Here is a 21,417-nt window from a genome sequence, read left to right as displayed (position 1 = left end):
AAACATTACACAAAGTAAAATCTTGGAATGCTTGTTCTGGACAAGATGGAGTAAGCACATTCCACCAGCCTCCCCACTGAATACAAATATAAACTCTGGAGAGAATGTCATGTCGGGGGCAGCTTTCTGAGAAGTCTGAAAGAAATGCCAGTAGACACACTGGAACAGAGATCAGAATTTAAAGAAGCACCAAACCAGTCATGAGCGTCCCATTTTTTTCTCTTACATTGCCTGGCCTGGACTCACAGGCAGCTTGATTGAAACACGAAGTACACACCAGTGTGGACAGAAAGAACTTTAAGTCCTTGCTTTCTGTTCTGAGGAGCAGGAGAGGGGGCTCCAAAGGTTTAGGGAGAGTGGGGAAAATCCCTTGCTTTTTTCCCTTAATTTGGTTCTCTCCCACCGGGCAATCCTTTGGCAGCAGAGGTGAATGTTGGGCAGGTTCCTAAAACTCTGAAGGATGTGAGTCCTTCTCAATCAGTTTGGCTTAGTGGATAGAGCTTCAGCCTGTGGACTGAAAGGTCCCAGGTTCGATTCCGGTCAAGGGCATGTACCTTGGTTGCGGGCACATCTCCAGTGGGAGGTGTGCAGGAGGCAGCTGATCGATGTTTCTCTCTCATCGATGTTTCTAACTCTCTATCCCTTTCCCTTCCTCTCTGTAAAAAATATATTTTAAAAAAAGAGTTGTAGCAAATCCCTATTGCTTATTTCTTCCCCTCTGTCCTCCACCACTTGGCCCTGGATGCAGACACATCATGGGAATGCATGGCAGAGTGGACAAATTAAAACTCTAGCTTTCTAACCGGAGGACCATGATAGTGAGCCCTGGGGAAATGGAAAGTGTTGGGGAGATCGTGGAGAGAAGAAATAAAGTGGTGAACTCCTGGGCTCACCTCCAAGCTACACAGGCATGGATCTGACTCTAAACAATATATCAAAGTTATTGAGAAGTGAGGTAGGGGCTAGACAACCAATTTGTATGGGCTAAGCCCAGGTTCCGGAGTGGCCAACGCCTGACACACGCATGCGACAAATTCAGTAACAGTGCCATGGCTTTGAAAATGAACCAATAGAATCATAGCCCACAGAAGGCAGGTCAGACTTTGAGGCCAGAACCAAGCTAGGTAAACTGTCTGCTCAAACAAGCAAACAAACATCAATATTCTTCTTACGAGTGAAACAAGACCCAGATTCTCATAATGTAATATTCAAAATGCCCAGGATATAATATAAAATTACTTGGCATACAAAGAACTAGGGAAACTCAACTCATAAGGGAAAAGATGGCCAAAAGATGCCAACCCTGTTATGACAGAGGTGTTAGAATTATCAGACAAAGATATTAAAACAGCTACATACGAAAAAATAAAATCAGCCTTATAATGAATGGAAAGGCAGAAAGTCTCAACAAAGAAATAGAATTTTATAAAAAGACCCAAATGAAAATTTTAAGGCTGAAAAACACAATGTTGAAATTGAAAAAGGTAAATCTTTTCCCTTATGTAGACTGCAACTAGAACTCTTTTTCAAGAAATGAAATACAATTCATCATATAGGACACAATGAGAACACACATTCAACTCCACCTCAAAACTACAAAGCCAATAGTGTGGGTTTTTAGGAAAGCATCTATACTGCATTGTAAGTGTAAAAAAGGGCGAGCCCATGACAAAAAAGTAACTCATCTTGATCAGTGCCTGAGATTAAAGTTTCCCCTTACTTTTAAACTCATAATTTGCTTTACATTTGAATTTGGCAAACTCAGTACAACCCCTATATGTATGTATGTTTTCAAAACTACTAATAGGTAACCAAAGATCCATTTGGAATCACCATTAAATACTAATACATTCTTATAAACATAGTCCTTAGCACAAAGTTAAAAACAGATACAAATTTATGACTTCTAGAGGGCCGCATTCTAAAGCAAATACCAATGCATAGTATGCAATTAAACTAGATAGCATAATCAAGAAAAGTTTTTTCAGAAAAATAAAAATCAGATATATAAAATAATCCTGAACACTAGGTCATGGTTGGCTGGGAGGTGAACCAGCGTGCCCCTCAAGGCCCAATACCTTCTTGCTTCCCAGAGATCACTTCTGCCTGAGACTGTGAAAAGAGGAAGTCAAACTCCAGTGGTAAATCTTTCACTAGGTCAGCCAGGATAGCCAACTGCTTCCTGTAAGAGAGAACAAAAAGTTCAAAATTAATTGTTAAATTCTCTTCTCACAAAGCCTCATCTTGACCTTCCTCATAGCCTTGTAATGACCTCACTGTTTATCCACCCCATCCCTTGTCAGGCGTGCTTTTCTATTGTAGCTCCTTTGATTCCAGAGGTTTCAACTGCCTCCAAAATATAGCCTCTGACTTAAAAGGCAATAGTAATACATTTTCTTTATATAATGTTACAAGTCAGAGTGACGATGAGACTATGGTTCTATGCCTCTCACAGGCTACATAAACCGCAGGAAGGTGAAGTACAGTTTTGCAATCTATAAAACAGCTATAATTACATGACTCCTAACTACTATGAAAGAAAGCTGCTACACTGTGGAGCACAGTCTCAGTAACAATGCCTCACTTCTCCACATAAGCAGCACTGTCAGGCCACAGGTCTTTACATAATCCTGCACATAAGCTTACAATAAACTTTTAATCTCCTTTTCTATATTTCATGGTTGAATTATTTTTCTTTATAAAATCTTATCATTTGAGAACCCCAAATCAGGATCAAAATCCAAAGATTATAACAACTTGGGATTAACATTTGAAGCCTAGTATCCATAGGGTAGTTTTTTCCTAGTGTTATATCATCATGTTATCAGACAAAGAGCAAAGAAACAAAGCTAGAAGTAATAATAAGAATCTAGAGAAAAATGTTGGTTAAAAATAAGACCAATGCCCTGACTGGTCTGGCTCGGTGGATAGAGCGTCGGCCTGTGGACTGAAGGGTCCCAGGTTCGATTCCGGTCAAGGGCATGTACCTTGGTTGCGGGCATATCCCCAGTGGGCGGTGTGCAGGAGGCAGCTGATCGATGTTTCTCTCCCATCGATGTTTCTAACTCTCTATCCCTCTCCCTTCCTCTCTGTAAAAAATCAATAAAATATATTTTTTAAAAAATAAGACCAATTATTTTGTATTTTTAAAATTACTCATTACAAAAATATTCTATTGGCTCAGATAGTTGTCAGCATGACTTAGTAAAGTATGTTGTTAGCACTTCAAAGCGAAGAATTTAATGTAATAATCTTCCAATATAAGTATAGTTTCTTCAAGTATAGTTTCTAAAAAAAATTCATTGTTATACATATAAAACTCATGCAACATGGATTTCACATTGGGAACAGGAGATGCTATTTCACTCTCCTTATTGGTTATGCTTCTTTTTTTTTTTTTTTTTTTTTTTTAAATATATATTTTATTGATTTTTTACAGAGAGGAAGGGAGAGGGATAGAGAGTTAGAAACATCGATGAGAGAGAAACATCGATCAGCTGCCTCCTGCACATTTCCCACTGGGGATGTGCCCGCAACCCAGGTACATGCCCTTGACCGGAATCGAACCTGGGACCTTTCAGTCCGCAGGCCGACGCTCTATCCACTGAGCCAAACCGGTTTCGGCTTGGTTATGCTTCTTAACTACCCAACAAAGAGGGCTTCCTTGTTTTAGTCATGCTATGAAAGAAGGGGCAACATACACTGCTGTTTGGAATGAAAATTACTGGTACAACCTTTCTAATGGGCAATCCAGAACTACTTATCAAAAATTTTAATGTCCTTAATCTTTGCCCCACCTATTACACTTTTGGAAATTTATTGCAAGGACATCATCAAATCCTATCTAATAAAAGAGAAACATGGTAATTAGCCGTAAGTCCGCTACCCTTCCCATTGGCTAATCAGGGTGATATGCAAATTAACTGCCAGCCAAGATGGCGGCCGGCAGCCTGGCAGCTTGAAGCGAACATGAGGCTTGCTTGCTTCAGTCACAGAGGACGCCAACGTTCCCCGCCTGTCACTGTAGGCCTCTGAGCTTGCAGTTTGAAACATTGTTACAAATATAGAAGCTAAACAAAACCCCAGAAACCTGCTTTCAGCCAGCTGGGATCTCAGAGCTGGAGTTGAAACAGTGTTTCGATTATAAAATCCAAACAAACCAGATACCTGCTTTCAGCAGGCGAGGCCTAAGAGCTGGAGCCAAGCCTCAGAGCTAAAGCTGGCCCAGAATAAAAAAAGAAAAAAAAAAGAAAAAAAGGAGCAGTTGGGAGCTTCAGTCACCCGCCAGCCTGAAAACAGCCCTCAGCCCCTCACCCAGACTGGCCAGGCACCCCAGTGGGGACCCCCCACCCTGAAGGGTGTGTGACCAGCTACAAACAGCCATCATCCCCTCATCCAAGCTGGCCAGGCACCCCAGTGGGGACCCCCACCCTGATCCAGGATACCCTTCAGTGCAAACCAGCCGGCCCCCACCCATGCACCAGGCCTCTATCCTATATAGTAAAAGGGTAATATGCCTCCCAGCACCGGGATCAGCGGAGCCGCGAGGCCTCCCGGCACCGGGATCAGCATGACGGGGCAGTGCCCAAACCCCCTGATCACCCTGCGGCTCTGTGTGTGACAGGGGGCGGGGCCACAACCTCCCTATCCGCCCTGCTCTGTTCGTGACAGGGGAAGGCGTCCCAACCGCCTGATCAGCCCTGCTTTGTGCCTGATAGGGGGGAGCTCCCCAACCCCCTGATCACCCTGCAGCTCTGTGTGTGACAGGGGGCAGTGCCCCAACCCCCTGATCGGCCCTGCTCTGTGTGTGACAGAGTGCGGCGCCCCAACCCCCCCACCCCCCCACGGGTCCTGCTCTGTGTGACAGGGTAGAGCCATAACCTCCCCATCGGCCCTGCCCTGAGTGTGACAGTGGCGGCGTCCCAACCCCCTGATCTGCCCTGCTCTGTGGGTGATAGAGGACAGCGCCCCAACCACCCCCCACAGGCCCTGCTCTGTGTGTGACAGGGTAGAGCCATAACCTCCCCATCGGCCCTGCCCTGAGTGTGACAGGGTGCGGCGCCCCAACCCCCTGATCTGCCCTGCTCTGTGTGTGACAGGGGGCAGTGCCCCAACTCCCCTATTGGCCCTACTCTGTGAGTGACGGGGGGAGCTCCTCAACCCCCTGATCGGCCCTGCTCTGTGCATGACAGGGGGTGGCGCCGCAATCTCCCCATCGACCCTGCCTTGAGTGTGACAGGGGGCGGTGCCCCAACCCCCCAATCGGCCCTATCCTGAGTGTGACTGAGGGTGGCATCGCAACCTCCCGATCAGCCCTGCTCTGTGCATGACAGGGGGTGGCACCCCAACTCCCCAATCAGCCCTGCTCTGAGCCCGACCAGGGGCTGCACCTAGGGATTGGGCCTGCCCTCTGCCACCTGGGAGCAGGCCTAAGCCAGCAGGTCATTATCTCCCGAGGGGTCCCAGACTGCGAGAGGGCACAGGCCGGCTGAGGGACCCCCCCCTCCCTCCCGAGTGCACAAATTTTTGTGCACCGGGCCTCTAGTAAAAATATAAAGAGGAAAAATACTGCAGCATTATTTATAACAATGAAAAATTGGAAGTAGCCTAAATTACATTAATAGGAATTGGTTAAATTATTTACAGTACATCCACACAATGTAATACTATACAGATTTTAAAAGAAATGAGGTCAATTTATATCTACATGTATTGACATGAAAATTTGTCCAATATATTTTGAGTTGTAATGGGTTACAAAACAACATATGCTATGATTCCAATTTATATTAAAAAACAAAACACTAACTTTCATTTTCTAAGTTGTTTTTTTAAAAAACGTTTAATGGCTAAATGTTAACTGTTGAAGCTGGGTTAATGGGGATTCATTACACTGTTCTCTCTACTTTTATATATGTTTGAAATTTCCCATAATAAAAAAGGTTTTTTCCCCTTAAATATCACCTTGTATTATCTTTATAATTTTTAAAAGGCTTTTTTATTACAAAATAAAAGGTTGGTGAAACAGTCTACTAGTCCAGGCCTTTGTCAAAAAAAAAACAACCTAGTGCCAATAAATTCAAAATACAGTCCAGCTGATTTAAATCCATGTTGAATACTGCTTACAAATGCTAACAAATTAGTAAAACATCGTTTATACAAAACAGGTGTTTGCAGTGGTAGTTACACTTATGTTAATAACTACAGTTGCTTTAGAGGTAGCAATGACTTCATAACCCAGGATATAGTTAGGCATTATTAAAAGAGGTGATCAGAAAAAAAGTTAAAAGAAAAGGCAAGTTCGTTAAAAATTCTTAAGATAAAATAGATATTAATGTTCAGAGCTTCCATGCTGACAGTTAACATTTAGACAAATGAAGTAAAACAACATAGTGGGGTTTGCTGGGACAGAATTTTTTTGACAGAGTGCCAAGAGATGAGGCCATCCTCTCCTTTGCTCCAGACACACAAAACGTGGCCAAACCATCGCCCTGCTGGTTGGCTAATGTTTTACCTCCAAGTCAGTTTTCCTCTGGCCCTCCTACCCACTCCTTTGCGGTGAGACATAAATAAGGCTATTCACAGACTTGTGATGTGGCACTACTGTGTTATCTAGACCAGCGGTCGCCAACCGGTGGTCCGCGGGCCACTGGTGGTCCGTGAGGTCCGAAAGGTTGGTGACCACTGATCTATACTCTTCCCTGGGTTTCTAAAATTTTGAACAATGTAAATATTACTTATGTCAAAAACAAAAATTCTAAATTGCATGCACAGTATGATTGCAACTTTGTAGAAATTACATACAGAGAAAAAGGGAATGTGACAAAATGAAAGTTTGATAGAGTAATATGATTGTAAGTGTTTTGTTTTTTGTTTTCTGTTTTTTTACTTTTAAGATTTCCTTTAATGATGTACAATTGCAGGTATAATAAAGTTTGGTTTTAAAAATAAGTTTAAAAAAGAAAATTTTTTAAAAGACCAAGATAGATGAGAAAATAAGGAGCTAGAAGGCCTCCCAAGTTGATGAATGGCTGTATAAAATTATCTGCTTCTTGACAGCAAACCAGATAGTAAAACAGTAGCTGCATGTCTCAACAGAAGGAAATAGTCTACTGAAAGAAGCACTGACATATGTTATATTGTCTGGCATGTCTGGCATAAGCAGCATGCAGCCTTAAATGTATAGCTGACGTTTCATTGTTGGCCAAGTAAACAAAATGAAACTGTGAAAAAGGGAACTGCTGTTTACCAAGAAAAAATGCCTGATGCCTGTGAGATGATGAACATTCTAGAAGGATGAATTCTAAGTTAAGGGAGCTCACTCCCATCCCATGATCATATATCTGTGGAGGGGCCAGGGAAGTGGTCGAAGGGGAGACATCACAAAGAGGGATCTGGCCCAAGTATAGCCACTGACTCTTCCTCTTCCTCCTCCTCTTCCAGTAAGGGAAGAGGGATCAGATAGCAAGATGCCAGGCCTAACTGCTATGGTCAAGTGGAAAAGACTTATCTGGCTGGGCTTGAAAAGACTTGTCAGTGTAGCAATGAAGCCTGAGCTTTGCACGTAGCACCAACTATCACCAGGGAGCCAGGCAAAGTTACACATAAAGCAACATTCCTACCCGAGCTGTCCTACCAGCCCCCAGGTACCCGGTCCCTCAGGTGACCCTCCTACTACCATTCTGTTACTATGCTCTCCTTCTGGGTGCCTCATGATCCAAATTTAACACCATCACCACTGCTCCAAACCCTCAATCAAAACTAAGAATCATTACAGCCATCTCAGATAGATATGGATCCCAAAGAAGCAAATGACATAAAGGTGTGAACAATTTCCTGTGAAGTCATTGGGTGCAGGGGTATATCTGCCCTATTTTTGAGCAAGGAGTCTTTTAGTGCCACCTGTCAACTCTGTGGTGAATCCACATCCCACCTTGAGACCAGGAAACCACAGGGGACACGCCTGGAATCAGCCCCCCGTCTCTCCTGCCACCCATTTCCGTGTTTCTCAGCCCCTGCATCTCACCTCTCAGGAAGAAGCCTCATGCCCGCGGTGCACAGAATGTAGAGGGGGGTCTCCTTGTGCTTCTGCACAGGCACATGAGCAGCAGCAAAGCTCAGCAGAGGACGAAGGTAATCACTGGCATGCTCAGGAGTGTCTGCCATTGCAGAGATTCCTTCAGAAACAGAAAATACTTTCTTTAAAAAGCAGATCACAGGCACTCAGAAGCACTCAGAAACTGATTCCCCACAAGGTTCTGCTTACGGTCCCAAACTTTTATTTAATTGAGGGAGGGAGGCAATGAATGAGATATACCACCCATTATCCAGACTCCCAAGAGAAAAGCATATCTCTTCTCTCCTCTCCCAAGTCTGTAACAGATAAGAGAGATTGACAACAAATATATTCCGGTTAGTACCTGGCTTGATTTTTTTAACCACCGGTTGGCTGTTGCGGTCTCTCATCTGTTTAATGTCCAGCAAATCATGGGGGTTCCCATTATGTCTTGGCCAAAAATAAACAAAAATCCGGGAGCCACTGCTGCCACAGTCCACAACAAGTCCGTAATTTAGATTTGGGTCTTCAGTATCAGTAGCTTCAAGCTCCCCTACTCGAGCCAAATACCTAAGCCGGGCAAAAAGACAGCTCAGTGTGAAGAAGCCAGGTCCACAAAAGGCACCACCATTTAATTCATTGTTCATGAATCTTCATCAAACGTCTACATATGCCAGGTACATAGGGCTATGGGTCCTAACAAAGGAGTGAAGCAATACTGACCATATGTCCTGATGTATACGAGGCAACTGCTGATCTGTTTGCCTAGAGACCAATGAAGTTAGATAACTAAAAGACTCCTCCGTGTTTGGGGGCAGTTCTGAAACTGGTTGTGGCAAGCTCTTCAGAGCATTAAAGAGCTCCTAGGCCCAGGTAAATACCTGGTTTTTGTTGTTATAAGCCACTAACTTCTGCGGCGGTTTGTTAGACACACAAAATAACTAAAATAATTCTAATAATTTCTATCCTTTCTGTATATAAACATAAAAACACTATAGAATGATCTATCACTTGACATGACATGTGTTTTCTGATTTTTATTTTTATTTACTTTTAGAGAGAGAAGAAGGAAAAGGGAGGGGAGAGAGAGAGAGAGAGAGAGAGAGAGAGAGAGAGGTGAGAGAAAACATCAATTGGCTGCCTCCTGCACACCCAGTACCAGGGATTGAGCGTACACCCCAGGCATGTGCCCTGACCGGGAATTGAACCAGCAAACTTTTGGTGCCTGGGACAACGCCCAATCAACTGAGCTACACTAGCCAGGGCAGGGTGGTGATATTTTTTATGGGACTTTTTGCTTTGCATTTTAAATTGCTACAATTAAAAAATAAATAAATAAATTGCCGCAATTACATGAATAAAAAAATGTATTTCATAAAAATAATAATTGTTCTTTTCTACAATCTCTTAAACGTTTTGTAGCTATAAAAAGAATGTTCATAAAATATGTAGCATAGGATGTAAAGAAGAAGAAAACAATGCCTGTGTGCCTAACACCCAGATTAAAAATAAAACATTACACTGTAAAACAATAAAAGCTTCTAGGCCCTAAGACGGTACTTTGTGTTGAGATTTTCTTAGATTCTCATCCCAAGACATCTGACTGAGAGCAGGAAGATGAAACCAGTAAGAGATATTACCAGCAACACCCAGGTTTGAGCCTCAGCGACAGCACTGGCCACGCTGCGTGACCTCAGCAAGTTAATGAACTTCTCTCAGACTGTCTCCTCGTCTGCAAGATGCGGACAGGGGAGTCTCCACCCTCAGAGAGGCAGGCATGGGGAGCAGTTAGCACAGTGCTGCGCTGCTGCCGCCACTGCTCTTATCACATAACATTGGGAGAGCAAAGAACAGAAGACTCTGGAGTAAGGGGCTGAAAAATCCAGAAAGAAAAGACAGTTAAGAGTTGGTGAATACTTATGAGCACTGAGGCTAAAAAATATGAAGTTCCCTTAGAGCCTGAGGGTCTGAAAAGGACAAATATTGCTGCCTCCTCAAAAGTTTCACTTGAAAAGGAGCCCCACGAGAATGGTTTTTAGCTTATTAGTCAGTAAAGGATTACTATTCTTGGTGCTAAGAATATATACTGTGTGGTAGATTAAAATTTTGTCTCCGAAACCTTTTAAATTTGAATGGGCATATTTAAAAAAAAAAAAAGATTCAACATTACAAATATAAAAGTGGTGTATGCAAATGAGGAACCTTAAAAATGGAGGTATAATTAGCTTCATAGAAGTGTAGGTATCATTAGCTTTGTAGTAAATCCACCTATGATCAGAACACTAAGCCACATGTCATGCCGCTCAGAACAATCTAGACTGTGTTTACTGGTGATTTCATATTGCTATATAGACCACAAATCCTTACTTTGAACAAAAAAAGAAAAGTTGTTAAAACAGAACATGTAGCCCTGGCTGGTGTTGCTCAATTGGTTGGGTGTCATACCATACACTGAAAGGTTGCTGGTTCGATTTCTGGTCAGGGCACATATCTAGGTTGTGGGTTCGATCCCAGTCCTGGCACACACAAGAGGCAATTGATCAATATTTCTCTCTCACATCAATGTCTCTTCCTCTCTCCCTTTCTCTCTCTCTCTCCCTTCCTCTCTCTCTAAAATAAATTTTTAAAAAATATCCTTGGGTGAGGATTAAAAAAGAACATGTAGAAAACTGTTCTAAAACCAAAAAGTAGAGCTGAGTACCTTTCCTATTCTACAATGCAAAATGCATTTTTTTAAAAAGAGAAGAGCCCTAGCCTGTTTGCTCAGTGGATAGAGCATAGAGCATCGGCCTGCAGACCAAAGGGTCCCCGGTTCAATTCCGGTCAAGGGTACCTTGGTTCCAGGCTCCTCCCTGGCTCGGGCCCTGGTCGGGCTCATAAAGGAGGCAACCAATCGATATCTCTCACATCAATGTTTCTCTCTGTCACTCCCTCTCTCTCTTCCACTCTCCCTAAAAATCAATGGAAAAATCCTCAGGTGAGGATTAACAAAAAAAAAGAGAAAGAGAAGAAGATACAGTTAAGCTTCAATATAATGTTGTAAATTATTACATAGTATAGGGTCAGGTAGAACGTTTTCTGGATTTGATATGAGAACAAGTTATGGGAAATGAAACAGGTGGTAAAAATCTGTTACACACTGGAAAGTTCATAGTCCTAAAGATTACATTTCACCACATTCTTTCCCAGGCTAATCAAATTACTGGGCTGAACTGGGCTCACGATCTACCAATAAACTCGGAACAGCTCACATCTACCACATGAAGGCTGGGCAGCGGTATGGGTTCATTACAGAACTCTTGCAAATACTGACCTCGAAAGATACCACAGATAGAAAACAGGCAAGATAATTCATTTCCTATCATAGCAGCCCTTGTTGCTCCTGGCTGCTATTTTGCAACCGACCATTAAGTTAGCTGCAATGAGGAATCTAAAACCTTACCTAGGAACGTTTTATACTCCATAACATTAAAATCCATTGGTTATCTAGCACTCTGAATGACTTTTACCCTTGCATAATTTTGTCTCAGAGACTTCAAAGGGTTAGTAAACACTTTGAGCACCAATGCTCTAATGTGACCTCTTTTTTCTTTCTTAACATCCATCTGCTTCTCTACCTGTTCATCCCCCTTCCTCTTCTTGACATAAGCTTCCCAGTTCTTAAGAAGCCTCCATTCCACAGTGGCTGATTCACGTAGTAGCCACATGATCTGAAAAGGCCTCCATCTTCTGTTGTAAAACGTGGAGTGTCATTATTCCCCTTGAGAACTTGTATTGCAGTGTGAACCCCTAAGACTTCTTTCACATATGTTTGCTCTACTTCTCCATTTCGGCTATCAGTTTCTCAAGAGTAGTTATCTTATATGCAGCACCTTGATATGATCACAGTGTCTCTTGAATTTCTCTGATATGTATCAATCAATGCTGATTAGTCTTGTCCTAGAGCTCATGATATAGAGCTATTGCTGTGTTACTAACTCCTGATGTCTTTGTATCGCTATACTCAAAATCAATTGGTCTCCTTTTTAGAAAGTTTCAATGGCTTCCCAAAGCATCCTGTCATCCTCTTTGGTTCCTGTCAAGATAAACAACTTTAAGCTCTAATTTGGGTGCAGTTCAGCTTTTCTTTCTCTTCCCTTCGGAATCTACCTATTTGCAGAAAAATGTCCACTGATACTAGAACACAAGGGAGAAAGATAGGACCAGAGGCATTTAGGTTACACTTCCCATTTGAGTCTTTGATCAATGCTTCAGGCAACAGAAAACCTCCATTTTTCTCATCTTGCATATAAATAAGTAACTGAAGAATAATTTTCCTTTCTGGAAAGTAATATCACCTCTTTATGGAACTCTGGCATCTTATGACCTATAAGACTTCTTACGCTTATCAAGTACCTGAAGGTCTTCCTCTGGCTAGGCTTCTGACATGGGTGGATGGATAACTGGTCCTTTTTGGAATCTGCAGTCCTGGACTCAGCCACCATGGTCAATTACTTGCAATGGTGGGACCTCCTGCTTTGCTGATGCTGCACTAAGTTAAGCCCTGAAGGGGAACTAAAGCCCAAGAGAAAAGTTCTAAAAGCCTTGGAGTCCCTCACATCCACCTTCCCAGAGATCTGATTGACCATCACACACTTACCCCTCTCCCCATCACACACATATTTTCTCTCTGTTTGAGAAACATGATTTCCCTCTGGTCACTGCTGAGTCAATGAAAAGAAAGCTACCCACATATACATCACCCAAGGTAGAATTGGAAGACAGTGGCTTTTCACTTCCATTAGCCTGAAAACATTAACAGCATTAGAGCACTAACTGACCAAACCAATACCTAGCTTACAAAAATCAAAACTAATTATACCACTCCTAGAGTTCAAATAGAACTCAGTAATGCGCCAAAGGTCAGGCAAAGTGCCCCTCATCAGCATGGGGCAGCCAGCTCTTTGCTGAATGTCACATGCTCTTCAATTCTGTTCAAGGATCAGAATCAAATATAATGACATTATAGCCAAAGTAGCTGTGCATGACTGATGCTAGTAATACATGCCCAGAAAAGCATCTTGTAAGGTTACTTTTTATCTCCTAACAAGATTTAATCAGGGCAGCCAGGAACATTCATATGTTAAAGCTCTGCTTATAAATACTACAACGGACAAGTAAGAGAATAAATAAATAAATAAATGTGAATTAGTGCCTTTAATCTCTGAATTGTTCTATTGCACATAAGAACACAACTTATCTGTATATCTTAAAGTTAATAAATTTTTTTCTAACCAAAAACAATGCCTCTTTTCACTTGCTTTAAGCAGAACTGAAACTCCTAAGGAAGGCTCAATATAGCTGTGAACCTAAAACTGCTCTAAAAAAATAACATCTATTAACAAAACAGCTTTGGATTCTAACCTTACTGACATCCCATTACTCTCTAAATTTACCTTTCCCTAACTTCTAGTTCTAATGCAAACCACCTCCCTTCTCCTTTCAGACGCACTGTGGGTGGGCACATAATAAAGAAAAAAAAATGCAACTCCTCAGTTTTGAAACTACTGAGGGGGAAACCCACACACAGGCTTATAAAGTTCTGGAATATTATCACCCAGAAGTGATGTTAAGTTCCATGAATAGCTGAAAATTTTTTGAATTAAAACATTTTTTCAATACAAAAATAAAGATTTTTTTAAACATTAGCTACTTTCATACATATTAAAATACAAAGATGCAATGTGTAACAGAGATTATAATTTCTAATTAAAGCAATGCATCATTTATCAAGACCATAGAATGAATTCAGTGTTCTTATGGGCATATTTTCTTGGTCAAGGTTTTCCAAGCTTACTCCCATGAAGGCACCAGTAAGTACAGTAAGTCCTCACTTAACATCATCGATAGGTTCTTGGAAACTTGGATAACTTTAAGTAAAAGAATATGCAGCAAAACCAGTTGTACCATAGGCTAATTGATATAAACAAGAGTTAAGCTCCTATTGTTTCTGGCCACCAAAACATCACCAACTTCTAAATAAAGACCCAGAACACTTCTAATATTAAACACTGAAATAAATGTAAGCTATACATATATTTAAGAAAGATTAATAAAAACAAGTAAGATAATCATGCTCCAACCTGCTGATTCCAGTTCAGGGTCCCAGGTGGCTTGAGTCCACCCAACAGCTGAGGGCACAAGACAGGAGCCCACTTGGACCTTCCATTGAGGGTACAGTCACACCTACCCTCACTTACTCAGACTGGGACCATTTAGACCAGCGGTCGCCAACCTTTCGGACCTCACAGACCACCAGTGGTCCGCGGACCACCGGTTGGCAACTGCTGCTCCAAAGGTTTCCTTAGACATCCAATTCACCTCATGTGCACATCTTCGGATGTGGGAGGAAACCAAAGCACCCGGAGAAAACCCACACAGACATGGGGAGGACATGCAAACTACACACAGTGGCCCCAGCCAGGAATCAATTTTTTTGTTCTCATCAACATTGAACAAAACAATGTTACTTGAGGACCTGCTATTCACTCTTTGTGGAATATCACAAATACTGATATAGCCCTAGCTGGTCTGGCTCAGTGGACAGAGCGTCGGCCTGTGGACTGAAGAGTCCCAGGTTCGATTCTGGTTAAGGGCACATGCCCAGGTTGCGGGCTCTATCCCCAGTAGGGGGCATGCAGGAGGCAGCCAATCAATGATTCTCTCTCATCATTGATGTCTCTCTCTCTCTCTCTCTCCCTCTCTCTTTCTCTCTCCCCCTTCCTCTCTGAAATCTATATATATATATATATTAAAGGCCCAGTGCACGAAATTCATGCACGGGTAGGGTCCCAAGTCCTGGCCAGTGATCAGGGCCAATTGGGGCCTTCCAGCTCCTGGCAGGGCAGGGGCCTTCCTTCATTCCATACTGCCTCCTGGTGATCAGCTCATGTCATAGCAAACGATCAAACTCCCGTCTCCCGGTCAAACTCGGTAGGGGACACTTTGCATATTAGCCTTTCATATATACGTGTATGAATATATATATTTCATTGTGTAAATTAGGAACATTTTAAGTAGGAAAAAATAAGACTGTATGTATATAATAAAAAAATCACAACCACGAACATTAGCTTAAAATTTTTTTATAAGCTGTTGAACTAAAGTGATATGTGTTGCCATCAATTCCTAGTTACTTGCTTAATGATTTTATCACCAGCTAGAGGTCACTTGTGCTTAAGCAGTAGCTGCTGCCATAAAAAAAAAAAAAAAAAAAAAAAAAGGAATTCTGGAAGGAAAATTTTAAAGATTTTTAAAAATTTTTTTTATTGATTTCAAAGAAGAAGGGAAGGGGGAGAGAGAAATAGAAACATCAATGATGAGAATGCCCCCTATTGGGGATTGAGCCGCAACACAGGCATGTGCCCTGCCTGGGAATCAAACCGTAACCACCTGGTTCATATATTATATTTTTTGCCAATGTGACAAAAAATAGGTATAATTTTGATTCATTCACACTAGACCAGTGGTTCTCAACCTTCCTAATGCCGCGACCCTTGAATACAGTTCCTCATGTTGTGGTGACCCCCAACCATAAAATTATTTTCGTTGCTACTTCATAACTGTAATTTTGCTACTGCGATGAATCATAATGTAAATATCTGATATGAAGGATGTATTTTCATTGTTACAAATTGAACATAATTAAGTATAGTGATTAATCACAAAAAAATATGTAATTATATATATGTTTTCCGACGGTCTTAGGCGACCCCTGTGAAAGGGTCATTCGACCCCCAAAGGGGTCGCAACCCATAGGTTGAGAACCGCTGCACTAGACAGTTATTGTTGTGTTGGCTATTGTCATTTTTTTCATTTTAACAATCTAAGGGAAAAGAGACCAGTGCCCTTAAAAATTCTTACAGTGCCTGAGTAGGTGTGGCTCAGTTGGTTGGAGCACTGTCCCAGGCACTGAAGAGTTTGATTCCCAGTCAGGACACATACCCAGGTTGCAGGTACCATCCCAGTTGGAGTACGTAAGGGAGGTAACTGATCAATGTTTCTCTTTTCTCTCTCTCCCTTCCTCTCTCTCTAAAAATCAATGAAAACATATCCACAGATGAGGATTAAAAAAAGAAAATTATTGCAGCACACCAGTTGAAAATCACTACCTTAGAACAACGGTTCTCAACTCCAGCTGCACATTAGAGTCACCATGAATATTTAAAATAAAAATAATATATGGTGGCACTTATATGAAGTAAAACATATGGCAACAACAGCACAAAGGGCAAGGCCAAAAGGGCAGATTCTTACAATATATGTAAAGTGGTATATTACTTGAAGGTAGACCATGATAAGTTAAAAATGTATACTATAAAGATTAAATCCTAAAGTAATCAGTAAAAAAGTAAAAACAGAGTTATACCTAATAAGCCAACAAGAGACAAAACATTATATGCAGAGCCCATGGACACAGACAATAGTGTGGTGAAGGCCTGGAGTGGGGCAGGGGTGGGTGGAAAGGGAAAACGAGGGACATCTGTAATACTGTCAACAATACAAGTAAATTTTAAAAAGAGAGACAAAATGGAATAATACATATTCAAGTCAAAAGAAGAGAGGGAGAAAAAGAGGGAAAACAAACATAGAACAGATATGACAAGCAGAAAAGAAATAGCAAGATAGATTCAAACTTAAACATAATTGATAATCACATTAAATATAAATGGCTTAAACACCCCAAATAAAAAGCAGACACTGTCAGACAGGATAAAAAGCAAGACTCAGCTAAATGCTGCTACAAGAAGCCCACTTGAAATATAAATACTGAAATAGGCTAAAACCAAAAGGATGGAAAAGCACCTGTCACGCTAACACTAATCAAAAGAAAGCTTAAGTATATTAATACCAGACTAGTAGATTTCATAGCAAAGAATATAATGAAGGATAAAGAGAGTCATTCAATAATAATAAAAAGGGTCAATTCATCAAGAGTACATAACAATCGTAAACATTTGTACACTAATAAGTTAGCCCACAAAAACAGGAAAATAGGAAAGATGCCTTTCAAGGTTAAAACACAGCATCACCATTCCTGAATCAAAACTGAAAATTGTCATAGGACAATAAAAGAAGAGAACCTAAAAACAAAAACAAAAACAAAAACAAAACAACTGAAAATTGTCAAGATTGTTATGCAATTAGTCTCATGCAATTTTACTAACAAAAGTACAGTTTTCCCCAAAAGGGTCTGTGAACAAAAGGGGCCACATGCTGACCTGATAAGCTCAGGGGAGACCTCCATTGCAGTCTTGCAAACTCAGAGACCTAAAGTAACCACAAAGGATGGTCTGAAATTAAACTTTAACTAAAAGCAGTTATGGTGGGCAGTTACATCCTAGGCCAGTATCCTCACTGACAAGGTCAACCTTTACCTTAACTAAGCCTATCTGTCTTTTTGCATCTATGATAACATACCCTTGAAATGTCTGGGTAACTTGTAACTTCCCTTTTTCTGGAGCCCCTGGGGCACAACCAAATGTGCTGGGCACCAGGACAGATACCACAAATTCCTTCATTATCATGTTAATTGATCCTGCACCCACTTAAGTATGTGTCCATCATTTTAATTTTTATCCAATCCCAGGGGCTTCCCTGCTTTGCTTTATCCCTCCTCCTTAATCTATGACCAATGAATTTCATGTGACCCACCTATGTCCCTCCTTTGATTGCAATGTATAAATACAAATGTAACCCCGCCATTCTCCGGAGCATTATCTCAATTCGTTGAGGTTCTGCTTCCCGGCGTATGTCGACAGTTTGGCTCAAATAAACTCACAAAAATTCTTTACAGGTTTCAATGGGTTTTTTTTACATTAACAGGTCAAAGGTAGTAATGTGTTAAACAGCTTATCAAAATATTTATGACTTCAATGCAAAGCTGAGGAAAGTGATCTAAAGCTGACTCACCGTTCATATTGCCTATCTCGTGGTAATGAAGCACCCGAATGTCGAAAGTCCACGATTAACATAAGTAGAAGGAGACAGGAGATGAAGAAGAGTCCTAGGAATGCCACCCGCTGACGGGGAAATGGGCTCACTGTGGGCACAGTAAAGTACCAGGAGGGTGGGCAGAGGTAGGAAAAACTGATTCTGAAATGAGACAAACATGAGTAAGAAAAGTCTCTACAATTGAGTACTAAAATAGAGTTTTTAAACTGGATTAAAGCCCTTCCTACTAAATGCAAAAATTCATGACACCAGAAACTTAAATGTTCTTCGAGTCTCAAATTTTAGAAAAGGACATATAGGGTTCATGGTGCTTCTACCATGTAAGTCAGAAAAGCTGTATCTGATCTTTTTCCAAGTCTGCACTTTGGGGTGCAATTCAAAGAATTAATCTTATTTTAATGAAAAGATCGCATCTCCCTGAGCAACTTCATAACGTTGAAGAATCAGAGCACTACAACATTCCCACCAAAAATGCTGCCAAAAAATTGGGTAGTCAGAAAATGTATTCCACTGATTGAAAAAATATTTTAATAGGTAATACATGCACACAGTAAAAAAAATCAAACGATTTAAATATATATATGTGTGTGTATATATGTGTGTGTGTGTATATGTATATATATATGTGTATATATATAATGGAAACTGAGTCTTTTGCCCTAATCCAACCATTTCCCTCTCAGAGGCAACCATTACTACCCAGTTTCTATGTATTTTTCCAGGGATATTCTATGTACACACAAGCACAGATATATATTATATATGGTAACACATCCGTGTGTGTGTGTATGCATCTCCATTTTGTTTTGTTTTACACCTTATATACTGTTCTGCATCTTTCCCCGCTTACTCTGTTTGACAACTGTCCCATATCCACAGATCCACATTAATCTTTTCTGAAAGCTTCAGAGTATTATTACAATGGTTGGACAAGTGTATTCAACTGTGCAGTTCATTGTCTATTGATTCAAAAGGACCTCAGTCTGTTTTCAAGGTTCATTACAAAATAAAAATCTTTTTTTAACCTAGTCTCACTCAAATGGAAATCTGAAAGAATATTACAGTCTAACCCTTTCTGAGCTGAGCAAGCACTGACCTGGGCCGAGGGTTAGGGGCTGGAAACTATTGTATCTGCCTTCAAAAGAATGAAACTTTGATCTTTGCAACCATGTGTCCCGATGCAAAGTCCAGATGCAGACCCAGGACGATCTTCACTTTGTAACCACCTCCCAGGACCCCTCAACCTGCCGGCCACCCCGCACCGAGCCCAGCTGAGAAGGAAGTGAGCAGCCTTACCTCGCCATGGGTTCCCCTCAGTGGTCCCAACGCCTGTCACCTCCTTTTCCTTTTGCCCTGAGAAGGCGGTCTCCTTGTCCCAGGCATCTCCTAAGCCTGCAGCCTGGGGAGAGTTGGATGGGTTTCAGGCTTACCTCCAGCAGTGCCCACGAGACCAGACCTCCAGGAGGAGGCCAGGCGCCCACCCACTCCCCGAGCTCCCATTCCAGACACGTCCGCTCGGGTTCTGGGGCCCGGCGGACCCTCCCCGGCTCCCGGGGAGCGGGGCGTGCTCAAGGGCCAGCGGTGTCCTGGAGGAACCGGCAGCCCCCGGGTGGCGGGGTGGGGGTTCCCGTTTCGCTTCCCGTCCCTCTCGGCCCCGCCGCCCTCCAGCACTCACACTCACGGGTCCAGGGGCCCGCCGCTCCTCAGCACCTCTCCGCCCGGTCCCGGGCGAATGCCCACGGTCTCCAGCCCAGCCGGAAGGAGGCCTGCGCCGGTGGCGGCGCCACGTCCCCAAGGAAACCGCAGGGAGCCAATGACTGACAGGGGACCCACGGAAAGGGACCCGCCCTCCGCCCGGCCAGAGCCACCGGCGAACCAGCTTCGTGGGCCGCACGTCCGTCCATCGGAATAGCCAATCCCCAAGAGCGTTCGGCCTCTAACGCCCGCCCCAGGATTCCGAGTGCGTCCAATCCGGAAGGGTGTCGTGCCGCGGCCCCGCCCGGAGGGGCCGGCGGAGGGCGCACAGGTGAGCGGTGCGGGAGGCACCCTGACACCCGGCTCACTCCGCCTTCGGAGCGGTGGGAAGTCTCCGCGGGCTGCTTTCTCCGCGGCTGCTCCCAGGACAGAGCGGCCTCGGTGGGTGGGTGGCTCTCGGGGTGTCTGCGACAGCAGTGCATCCCTTGCCCACAACCTATTGGAGGTTTTGTGTACACCAGCCCTGCCCGGCAGAATGACAGTTCTTCCACCTCAAACCTGTCCTATAGCCTCCCAAACGGATGCCTTGGCTGCGTTGTCTTGTCCCGCGAGAAAAACATATCAATTGGGGACAAGGACGTCTACACCGAGGCGCTTATACCCATTCGTTCAACGTTAATTGATTGTCTGCTGTGTGCCAGACATGAGCCAAAACGTAATGTTTCCTTAATGCGGTTTTTCTTTCTTGTTTACACAGCCGTTTCATTTCCAGGAGGGAGCCGCTCGGAAAGGGTGAAGTCCAAGTCCTGACAAACGTGGCACAGGCATGGCGGTCCACGACCCGCCCGTGCATCATCTCCGCTGCTCCTTACCTCCCTTAATGGGCTCCAGCAGCACCTCTGTGGGTTCTGCCCTCTCTGGTATTGCTCCTTCTGCCTCCCCACCCCTGCAGCTGCCTTGAATGTCCTTCCCTGACTTTTAGCAGGCCAACTGGCCTCACCTCTTGTAAAAGCCTTACTTGACCTACACCCCGTTTACATATACCTATTGTTTCGCTTACTACACGAACTGCAATTATATGTATGTGTCTGTCTGTCTGTCCAAATGGACAGAATATCCTTGAGGGCAGGGAGTATGTGCTTCCACTTCAATGTTGGGCACTGCCTGGCACATAAAATACACTTAATATACGATATATAAGTGAACGAATAACTAGAATTAAATGAGGACAACCCAAATGAGAACAAAAAGAGGCTATTTATTCCATGTCTGCTATAACAAGGCAGTCAGCCACCATCATTTGTGTCTGGCAGAAACTCAAAGGGTGTCAGGGGAGTAGGACGCTAAAAGTAAAAGAAAAATGAGGGTGCGGGTTTAGGTTTCCTGTTTGCTTTGATTTGAGAGTATTAGCATGAGGAAGCTGGAGGCAGACTAACCAGAAGCAGGGCACCTTATGTAATGGTGTTGGGAGGCGGGGGGGGGGGGGGGGGGGGGGGGGGAATTGGGGAGGCGAAGGAGCAGTTTGGCTTTCTCTAATTGCTTCTGGGTTGGAGGGGGAGGAGCAAAAAATAGGGAAGCAGACAGTCATTGATCAGTCAACAGCTCTGGGCTGATTGCATCAGAGGTTGTGGGTCAGAGTTCTAATTGTGATATACTAGTATAGTCTGGCAGTT

At 42.9% G+C, this 21,417-nt stretch overlaps 1 protein-coding gene across 2 annotated transcripts in view; it reads right to left on the bottom strand.

Annotated features, from left to right (window-relative positions):
- Positions 1–19,876, bottom strand: part of ENTPD7 (ectonucleoside triphosphate diphosphohydrolase 7) — a 39,073-nt gene extending 19,197 nt beyond the window's left edge. Inside the window, exons 1-6 of one of the 2 annotated variants that reach the window (XM_059661029.1) lie at positions 19,725–19,876; positions 19,346–19,448; positions 18,008–18,190; positions 8,421–8,626; positions 8,027–8,177; positions 2,079–2,182 (exon numbers count right to left, since the gene is read on the bottom strand). In XM_059661029.1, coding sequence (XP_059517012.1) covers positions 2,079–2,182; positions 8,027–8,177; positions 8,421–8,626; positions 18,008–18,190; positions 19,346–19,353 — 652 coding nt within the window. In that variant the 5' untranslated portion in view covers positions 19,354–19,448; positions 19,725–19,876. The remainder of the gene's footprint in view (positions 1–2,078; positions 2,183–8,026; positions 8,178–8,420; positions 8,627–18,007; positions 18,191–19,345; positions 19,449–19,724) is intronic. The other variant, XM_059661030.1, reaches the window with a different exon arrangement.
- Positions 19,877–21,417: the final 1,541 nt, after the last annotated feature.

The sequence above is a fragment of the Myotis daubentonii genome, chromosome 13, assembly GCF_963259705.1.
Source record: "Myotis daubentonii chromosome 13, mMyoDau2.1, whole genome shotgun sequence".
Lineage (NCBI taxonomy): Eukaryota > Metazoa > Chordata > Mammalia > Chiroptera > Vespertilionidae > Myotis > Myotis daubentonii.
The sequence above is the reverse complement of the archived record's forward strand: the minus strand, read 5'-3'. Positions and strand labels throughout refer to the sequence as shown.